Source organism: Malus sylvestris, chromosome 1 (genome assembly GCF_916048215.2).
Source record: "Malus sylvestris chromosome 1, drMalSylv7.2, whole genome shotgun sequence".
Lineage (NCBI taxonomy): Eukaryota > Viridiplantae > Streptophyta > Magnoliopsida > Rosales > Rosaceae > Malus > Malus sylvestris.
The window spans coordinates 11,234,910-11,245,550 of record NC_062260.1 but is presented as its reverse complement, the minus strand read 5'-3'; the positions used below and the strand labels follow the sequence as shown (position 1 = coordinate 11,245,550).

At 37.1% G+C, this 10,641-nt stretch overlaps 1 protein-coding gene across 1 annotated transcript; it reads right to left on the bottom strand.

Annotated features, from left to right (window-relative positions):
• Nucleotides 1-548: 548 nt before the first annotated feature.
• Nucleotides 549-5,476, bottom strand: LOC126628366 (AP2-like ethylene-responsive transcription factor AIL6). The gene is made up of 10 exons (XM_050298052.1): nucleotides 5,160-5,476; nucleotides 4,819-5,031; nucleotides 3,893-4,487; nucleotides 3,496-3,578; nucleotides 2,255-2,263; nucleotides 2,053-2,141; nucleotides 1,863-1,936; nucleotides 1,724-1,774; nucleotides 1,544-1,620; nucleotides 549-1,249 (listed from the first exon to the last, which is right to left on the bottom strand). The coding sequence occupies exons 2-10, from the start codon at nucleotides 4,970-4,972 to the stop codon at nucleotides 795-797; spliced, it is 1,587 nt and encodes a 528-aa protein (XP_050154009.1). The 5' UTR covers nucleotides 4,973-5,031; nucleotides 5,160-5,476; the 3' UTR covers nucleotides 549-794.
• Nucleotides 5,477-10,641: the final 5,165 nt, after the last annotated feature.

Here is a 10,641-nt window from a genome sequence, read left to right as displayed (position 1 = left end):
CTAGCCCATGAACGTGGTATAATTAGCTAGCTTTCTTTCCAATATTTAGCTAGCTTTCTTTCCAATATTTATATATTTACCGAAGAGACCGCTATCATAGCTGACGTAGATTAGGCAAATTGGTTAGCTTCTCCTTATGATTCCAAGTTATTAAGTAGTCCCATCTTTAAAAACTTAGACTAGGCACAAGTTGGCTGGAGCACACCATCGGTGCATTCAAGTTTAAATCATTATGAAGTAGTTTCAAATGCAGATTTAAAATTTGTAAATTAAATAATGTACTACTAACAAAAATAAACACGTTCATCAACATTTAAGTAATAATCCAATTAATTTTCGTGTCATCTAATTTTCAAAATTTTATCCACAAATTTAATCTCTCCAACATCACTTTCAATAAAATATCATCTTGTCGTAGCAAGCTGAGATTAAGGCAAGTTGGTCAGGCTGTAACACCGACGTCCGCAACGATGCGCAAGTCTGCCCCTTATCGGACTGATTTCACATATTAAAAAACGAACTAAATCAAAAGGCTGCAAGCTTGGAAAGACATCCAAAAGGAAAAATTCTTAATAAAGTAATGGATAACACCATTCAACATTTCCCACCATAGATACAAAACCCAGCTTCCTACTCTCTATCCAGAACTTTAAACTCCAAACAAAAAACCTCCTACGCCTTTCCTAATCCTAAATCCTAAGGTTGAGAGGTGGATTGGAGTGAGGGTCAGATGTTGGTCAGCCGGATAATGTTAGCGGCTAACATGCCAAAACAACAAGTACTGTTTAGTCCTATTAATGGGATTGGTGATTAGGCCAAATGTAAAACTCAGCTGGCTGCTGCGGCATCATGTTCATCTGAGTCGCAATGTTAGGGTTTAGTCCAGCAGAATCCAAAGCGCCATAGTAGTTTGGCTGAAATTGGTGGAAGAGGTTGTGATAATAAGCATTGGCAGCTGCAGCGTCGTATGGAATCCCGCATGGTATGGATTGAACTGGCTGCATGGAAGTGAAATTGATGTTGTTGCCACTGCTGCATTGAGGATGCTGCTGATCATGACTCACAGATGGTTTCTGCTCTTCAGCTTCGAGTGAGAGCTTCAAGCGCTTTGCTGCCCCACCAACAGGAAGAGAACTCTTGCCAATAGCTTCAACGTCATATCGGTTCATCTCAAAATTTGTAACTGCATTAATGCCCCTAAACTTTATGGCCGCTATATCATACGCCTCTGCTGCTTCCTCTTCTGTAGCTGTCGACAATAAATGGTCATGGGATTATCAAAATGTGCACATTAATTCTTTGGCTCTTCCAAAGACCAAGAAGCATCCAATTCAATACGTGGTACGTTATCAGACTAATCCAGAGAAAAACTAAACGATCAACCGAGTATATTAAACTGTCATGCTTGAAAATAAAAATTAAGATTTAACTTCAAGTCTTGAATGGTGTCAATTAATCAGTATGTCTCCCCCTGCAGTACCGTTTAAGCCCAAAAGCAGAACTATAAAAGGTTTGAATAAAACAAGTCAGGTAAAGGTGTTACCAAATGTTCCCAGGTATAGGTCTTTGTTCCCGGCCACACGGCCTATTCTTGCTTGCCATCGGCCTTGTTGATGATGCCTACAATATTAAATTGGACAATGCATGGACGAATATACTAGTTTATATAACATATATAACAAGGAATATTGACAAGGAATGATTTGAAAATAGACGTACTGACCTTGTAACTCCCCTGTAAATAGAAGCTCCTCTTGAAAAACCACTGCTTTTCCTGCAAGTGAAAAGTTGGTGAGAAATATTTAATTAACCTCATAACAGACGGAAAAAAAAAAATCCGAAAGGGGTCTGTCAGAGCAAACCTTCTGAGAGAGGCAATGAATTCTTGCTTGGTCACATGCTTCATATCTTCCAGTTCTTTGCTGTAAGTTGAAACCTGAGAATTCAAAAACCAAATGCTTACTTTGCAGTCCACTTCTCTGTCAGATAGATGTTCAATGCAACAACAAAAGAATATTCTAAATATATTAGAATTAACAGTATATGCATTACAGGAAAGTTGGTTGTTGCAGTAGGACCCCAGTATTTCAGTGCAGCCAAATCATAAGCCCTTGCTGCCTTATCTTCCTTGTCATATCCACCTGAAACAATTACAGCAACAGCAAGTTTATTAACTCAAAAATGCAAGCTACAAAATTAAAATTAAAAGTAAATTTCTTTTTGTTCCAATGTATAAAAAGGATAAAAATCTTACCCAAGTAAACTGTGGAATCGGATCAGATATTGAATGACAGGAAGATTTCCAGAATCCCACATTTTATGCAAAAAGCAAAAAGATTTCAACATCAGCTTAAACAGCAGTCAAAATTATCAGCTAAGTAGACTAGCCCTTGTTAATAAACAATAATTATTTCTGAAAAAAAAAAAAGAAGTGCATTTGTCAAAAAAAGGAGCCTTGAATTGCCTGTTATAGCTGCCAAAAATTGAAACCTAATCTAAATAATGGCCCGCAGACTTAGACTTGGATTTAGCCAAGTATACTAGAATATGTATGCTCTGTACTTTGTACTCAAGTTCGAATCCTACTCACCGTAGTACAGATGAAATTAGTGTTGATTATCTATCAAGATATGGATGTGAGTCCCAATCACTAGAAGGTATATACTACAACTACGCAAATGAAGTTTATGAAGTATGGACCAGAATCTAGGTCTGGCACTTTATCAGGGTCCAGTCCAGGGAAGTCGCTCTCAACAAGTTCTGGCGTTAAGAGTATAATAATAAAATAATTTATTCAAGTGGGTGCTTTGGTCAAACCCAAAATTGTAGAGAGGGAGATGAAAGCGAAAGCAAAAGCAAAAGCCAAAAGTTTGAAGGTGGTCAGAAAAATATCGGTCATTGAGCTCTGTAATTCAGTAAATTTGCAGATGAGAGAACAAAGAGATGTAAGAAATAATGGAAATATAAAAAACCCAGATGAAAAAATGGCGGCCCATCCGATCAAATCAAAAACTGATTGAAAGAAAGAAATATATTCAGAGAAATGAAAAGGAAAAGAAATGATGGGAGACTCAGAAAACAGTAATTTGTGGTACACAGATAGCAGCATTCAATCAATCATGTGTGACTAATGAAAAAGGACACCCTTCCCCCTTCTATAAAATTGACCCATTGGCTTTCCCTTTGTATATTGCATGCAATCTTCTTTTCAGTGCTACAGTTGTTTCTCTATGCATTACGTATGTTGTACGTACAAAAATTCTATTACACTCTAAAAATATCTTACGCACAAAAATTCTATTATACTCCGGCGTTATCATTGAAGAAGATACAACGGCAAAAACTCTTCATGTATAAGAACCCTAGATCACCTCGAAGCATACGAGAAAATTCCCATGTACGAATCCATACGCACACAAAAATATATGTTTTAGAACTGTACACACAAAATGCAGAAAATAAGAGAGAGAGAGAGAGAGAGAGAGAGAGAGGGACCTTGACGCCCCTTCCTGGCCTGACCCTCTCTTCTACAGCTGTTATCCCATAGATGCGCTTCATATCTACCCGTCCACCGGTGTCTGCACCAAAAATACAACAAAGAGATTTAGAGTCAGAGATACTCTTTCTACTTTTAAAATCAATATTTATTTATCTCTCATCAGTTAAATTAATCAGTCAAATCCTCAAACCCCGCAATTTACACAGAAAGCCGACTTAAAAGCCCAACTCCCTTTAATTATTCCCACCAGATGCATGCATTCCCACCAAAATTATTAAAAACCCTATTAACTAAAAACTAAAGATATCAACATTATATCAATAATCAATTCATTAATGGGTTAATTAATTAACTGAGAAAAATGGGATTATGGGATGGATTTATTCTTCTGACCTAGTGACCCCTCTGTAAATTGAAGTCCTCTGGCCAAAAGTATCAGCAATCTTCTTAGAACCGTCGTTGTCGACGGCAACAATGGCCTTTTTCTGATCAGAAGAGCTCTGAGTGGTGGTGACACCAAGCGACAAAGCATTCGCCGCGCAGCTCGAGTTGTACACCCCTAACTCCTTCCCGGTCGACTCAATAGAATGACCCGCGAACTCGGTGCAAGAAAGCTGCTGCTGCTGAGTCGTCCGGGCCATGGACGCCGAGTCCACCTCCGAGCCCGAGTTGGTCGAAAACGCTTGGAACCCAGTAATCGCCTTGAGATCTTCCTGCTGCTGGTGCTGGTGCTGGTCGCCGCCGAAGAAGGTGGAGCTCTGGTCGTAGATGTGAGTCAGGGACGAGTCTTGGGTCTCTGTTTGGCTATCAGAATAGCGCACCATCGATGACGAATCGCCGAGAAAGTCCTCGAGCTTCGGGATATGCTGGGTGTGGCTCTGTGGGTCGACGAACGGTGACAGATTTGGTGAACCGGACTGGCCTTGCTGCTTGCTTTGGTCCTCACCGTCCGCGAAAAACACTTGGGATTTTGGGTTCGTCGGCCACCCTTAAAAAAAACGAAAACTGTGAATATTACGCACATGCAGTTAGAGATACCGAGAGCATTTATATTTTCTTGCCAACCAAACTGAAATTTCTTGTACTTTTGCTCCGATTCACCTCCCTCGTCAGCCAAACAGATTACAAGTATTTCGGATTTTCACGTGACCCAAAAGTAGGATTTGAGTCGGCGATTAAAACCCCGAAAACACAAAAAAATTGTTTAATCATATTTTCTCAGTGAAGAATCACCACAATCAGGTTGTAAACTATTTTCTCGGCAACCAAACAGAGCACAAAGAAAGCTCGATCGGTCAAAAGAGAGAGCATCCACTTACCGTTGTTGGCATAGAAGTTGTCGAGGAAGTAGTGGGGGGAGGCGGCGGAGGACGCGTCGTAAGGGACGAAGGGAGATTGATCGGACTCAGAGGACCTCAACATTTCCATGGGAGACATGAGAGAGAAGGACAACCAATTGCTTGCTGGAGCCATTGTATTTGTATTCGACTAACAGACGTTTGGGGTTTGCTTTTTGTCAGCTTGTAATAAATCTGAGGAATCAAAAAAATGGTAGGATCGTCAGAAAAAGAAAATAATTAAATTTTCTCAGCAAACAAACAGCCACTTGAAAGAAAAAACCAACTTCAAATTTTTATTTTCTATTTTTTCTCCCACTCACCCAAAAAACTGAAACTGCCTCGAGCGTTACTGAAGTACGATACTCACGAGGTTAAGCAGGTTGATTAAGCTGGCTAATTAAGCTTGATTAAGGACTTGTAAGCACATGCATGCAAAACCCATTTGTGTTCTAGCTCAAATGCTTCAAAGTTGAGCTGGGTTCTAGAGAGTGCGAAATTGAAAGTTGAAGAGAGAGAAGGTGAAGGAGCAGAAGGAAGAAGCCGTGGGTTAATATAAGGAGAAAATAAATAAATAAATAAATAAAAAACATGGGGGTGGGGGGAAGAAATTTTGTCTGAAACAAGTTGCGGAAGATCCGGGCTGAGCTTTTGGGCTGGCTGGGAAATATGATAAAATTTGTTAGGGTTTGTTTGTTAGTAACTTTTAAATAATTCAATTTTTTATTATTTTTACCAAACTGGCCTTTCAATCTTATCACTATACTCCAAAAGTCCAAACACTTGTCTTACATGCAGCTTTACTTTGTTAGTCTATCGTGTAAGATCTATAGTCTATCTGCACCCCCTTCTTGTCTTTATAAACCCCGCCACCAAGTTCAAATTCTTTTTACACCCGCTCCTCATTAAGAATTCAATACTTACTTTTTTACTTTTTACTTTTTCTTTTCAACTTTAATTACTACGAATTACCCATAGACCATCTCCAACCCTGGGCTAAAAGCCAAATTACCCCCCAAATTACCCCCCCAAACACTCTCCAACCCATGCTAAAATTTTAGGCTAAATGCCAAATGCTATTTCTGGGCCAAATACCCCCCAGCTTTCCCCCCGGGCTAAATGCGAAATGTTTATCGGAATTTAAATTTTTTTAGATTAAAATGTTCATAAAATTAATTTACAATAATCTACATATTTATTTTTTTAAAAAAAAATTGATTTAAGAAAAAAATTTAGGCTAATTTCATTCTTTAATAATTCCGGGCTAAAATTTTAGGGTAGAAGGGTTGGAGCAGAAAAGATGTTTCTGGGCTAAAAGCTAAATTTTTCGGGCTAAAAAATTTGGCTTTTAGCCCAAGGGTTGGAGATGGTCTAAGAGACGATGTCATCTAACTAAAGAGAAGGAGAAAATGAGAAGGGCTAAGTTTTTTCATTTACAAATACAAAAAATTATCACCATTTAGTAATGGAATTTATGAGAACTTACCACACAAAACATAAATAAACAAAGCAATTGAATTTAATGATTTCCATATTGAGGATACTAAAATGACAATTCTAGTAAAGGGTATTTTTGTTCACCACTATAAATTATGATGTATGTTTATTATACAACTCATCATCCGTCACGTGTCATTTCGCTTAACTTTGGTTAACTTTCGTATTAAATGTTCATTTTTTCAAATTTGAAAAATATTAATCAAAGTTAAGAGAAATATACCATGGCAGATGATGAGGTGTATGGTGCTATAGTATATAGGCTATGCAATAGTGAACTAACATTATCGTTTAATGATGCACTTAGTAGTACGGTTTAGTGGCATTCTTCTTCACTTGTAAGTAAGAGAACTTAGGTTCGATTCTGGTCAAAAGCGAATTTGAACCATATTTTTGCCAACCCATTGTGAGGCTAAGCCTATCCTCTCTCCCCTTAGTGTAGATAATATCGTTTATTAAAATATATATATATATATATATATGTTTTTATTCACCAAAAATGCATCATATACTGTGTAGCAAAAAAATTAAAAGTACTTTTAGGTTGTAAAAAACACTTGGAAGTGCTTTTCAAAGAAGCTTCATGAAACACTTGCAATTTTCTAAAAAAAATCAATGTGCTTTTTAAAACAATGGATCATGTTGGGTAGAAAATCTCCAACAAGCGAAAACACAATTGCAACCCCGAAGGGAGGCACTAGTTTTGCCGGCCAATGGTCCTCTAATTTGAAGTTAGTAAATGTCAATAAGTTGAATTAAAGAAGTGAACTTATAGCTCTCAAACTGTGCATTTATGAATTGTTTGTAGATTAAAGTATTTATGTTAGATGTGGAGGAAATCGTAAACTTGCCGATTTGTGTTTCATGCATAAGTGCAAATATTTTGAGTACAATGCTGAGTATTAGTTTTTAAACTTGTCACAATGTGGAGCAATGAGCAATTTTCTTGAAAAAAGTTCTCTCTGTCCTTTTAAACTTTTTATTTGGATAAAAGTTCTAATGATGCTACCTAAAATGGCCATTGCTCTACATTGTGACAGGTTTATAAACCAATACTCATATGTTTTATTTTAACACAAGATATTATTTAGACTAGGGGGATGAGGGTGAGTTTAGGCTTATAATGTGGTTTAAATTCACATTTAACGAAAATTTAACATAAAAACCTTTCACTTATATAAGTGAAAAAGAATACCAATAGACTATGATCCTAAATGGCAAGTGAAAAAGAATACTACTAGACTATAGTAATAAGTGGCAATACTCACAAATTTTTAGTTTTTAGAAACTAAAACTCTAAGGGCAGCTAAATCCAGAAAATATTGCTTTACTTTTTACTAGATTATTTTAATCAATTATATATATATATATAGGGATAAGTAAAGGAAACTGTTGTTGACACTCTAAAAATCTCATTTTGCACTCTTCATAAGTGTATTTTTCTTTTCAAATATAAAATGTTTGGAATGCATGATAAAAATTTTGGAGTGTTAATAACAATTCCTTAAGTAAAACATTAAAAAAATTGTACTTCTCTCAATTAAATTGTAAAATAAGATAATATAAAGGTAAATAAACTAAATAGACACACACACACATTAAGGGATAAGTAAAACATTCAAAATATCAAAATATCAAAATATCCCACTTGCACACGCTATGTGTAACGGGCTAGACTAATAGACGTATGCAAGTGATGAAAAATTTGATGTACAAGTACGAAAGTAAGATGACAAATTTATAGGTACGTAAAGCTGAAAATTAAAAAACTTGAGTGTAGCAAAAAAATCAATTATTCATGAGGTTTACTTATGTTATTTAAATTAGAGGATTTTCTTCCTTTAGAGTGGACTGCATTAGGACAGTCTTGCTCTCCTAACATCCTCATTTGGAGGACCTATGAGGATCAAATGCATATTAACTATAAGATTATATTAATTTAAATTCAAAGGCTTAAAATATTTGACAACTTAATAAAGTAAAACTAACTTAAAATCCTTGAACCATAAGAAAACTTTAAGATGTCGAATATCTTAAGCCTTTGAATCAAAACTAATATAATTGTGTGGCTAATATTGTCATAACCCGTCCCGAGATATTTTTCTTGATGGTGTGAAATGTCGATTCTACCCTTGAGAGTTGGGTTATGGGTTGTGTAAATAAGCTAAGGAATTAAACAATTGAGTTTACTTAATTTCTTCCTAACCTTTTGGATCCAATTAGAACTAAAGGTTCTAATTGTTTTGGTTGGTTGTAAGAAAAATCAGGACCACACACAAACACTCTATCTCCCGTTGACTCTCTTTCTCTCTCTTCCCTCTCGATTTTCTTCCATTTCCGTACAACAGTACGGACAACCTTCAACCTTCACTTCCAGTCACGAATCGTGGGTGTAGTTGACATCTTTGAACTCCTAGCAAGCTCAGGAATTGTTCTATACTTTTGGTTGGACATGAAACCCGAGAACCCAATAACCCTAATTTTGTGTACTGTTCATACACTCGTGATTTTGAAGTTTTCATGGAGTTTTAAGGTTATTGGAAGCCTTAAAACATCTTCATGAAGCTCAGAGAAGAAAAACGAAGTGAATTGATCGTTGGGAAGTTGAGTTTGACAAGTTTCAAATTTTGGCCCGATTATCAAGGGTTCTCCGGCGAGATTCTGTGGATTTCAAGGCTTGAAAGTGGTAAGGTTTTGTTCTTCTAGTCCTAAGCTTCAATTTGGTTCAAATTTCATGAATTTTGGTGAAGAAATGAAGAAGATATTGAAGTTTTAAATTTTCCCAGTTTTCGACGATCGTAGCGATGATCGGCGCCGGACTCCGACGAACCAAGGAAGAAGGAGAAGAATATTCCGTCAAAGTTAACGGAATATTCTGACGCCGTCAGGTAACTTTAACAGCATGTTCTGATTTTTAACGGAATATTCCCTAACGTCATTAGGGAATCCGTTTGGTGTGCTAGGCACGTGCTTGCGCGTGAGCCGAGCATTTGGCCATGCCTTGGCCAGTGCGTGAGGGCACGTGGGGTCATGAAATTTTTTTCTAAAAATATGGGGATGTTCCTGAGGTTGAGTAGATCATGGTGGTATATTCAAATACCCCATTTGAGCTTTGTATGAGAAGTTATTTTCTAGTTTTGTGTATGTGCTTTAAATAACATTTATTCAGTTATTTCGCATATAGGTGAGACCTATCCTGAGGACGACCGCCATCAATCGAGGCTCGGGGGCTACGACCCTTCGACATATCAGTGAGTGGGCTTTTGGTTTTTCGTATATACCTATATACTTGAGATTTTTCCCAGAAAATGAATTTGAATGATTATACGTTTTGAAATGTCATGCAAAGTATCTGCCTATTTTATTTATGCATTAGTAGTTGCATATATTTATGATTGGTGTTGCGGACGCACAGGTAAGTGACAGGTAAGTTCGAAAATTAAGGACATGAGGTTACTTCAATTATGTGAGATATGATGTGATGTATTGAGAGCTCATAAACCTGCATCCCGATGTTAGTGCTCCTGCCCAGAGTTAGGGCACAGTCCTTCACGTGATGTTCACCTCCCACACCATATGCTCACTTTGGATCCAAGTTAGGTGCACAGGCTTGTCGTACAGACCACTTTAGGTGGTTTCGACTCGTCGGTAACCCGCGATTATTCGCACAGTCTTCACGTGATCGTAGCACTAGAGCATATTTATTTTACACCTAGTCTTGTCGTACATACCACTTTAGGTGGTTCCGACTTGTGTGCAGGATTTTATTTGATTTGATATGATTGAGATTGGTTATGAGCTATAGATTTAGCCATGCAGCCCATAGGCAAATTTGGTTGACTGATATCTGGCATTGATACATTTTAATTGGATTAATTATAGCATTATTGAAATACTATGGCATGGTATATTTCTATGGATTTTCATCCTGAGCATGATTTTTGATATAGCTTATATTATATTTTTTGGGAAATTATACAGGTTTTATGGCGAGGGGTGAGAACTTTTGAGAAATGAAATGATCTTGAAAAGCTTTGTTTTTGCCCACTCACACTTTCTGTTTTGCGCCCCTCCAGGTTTTAGGTAGAAGTGCTTTGGTGGATCACGAGAATTTCGACGGGGGTTCTGACATAACATCATAAATGTAGGATCACCCTTGGGTGTTGTATAATTAGCACTTGTCCTGCTTGACTGCACTTAGGATATTTATGCTCTGGTTGTGTATTTCACCCTTAATCTCGCACTAGCACTTTATCTTAGCTAGTTCTGCTAGTAGTTTGGTTTTTATTCCTTCGAAATTCCCTTATA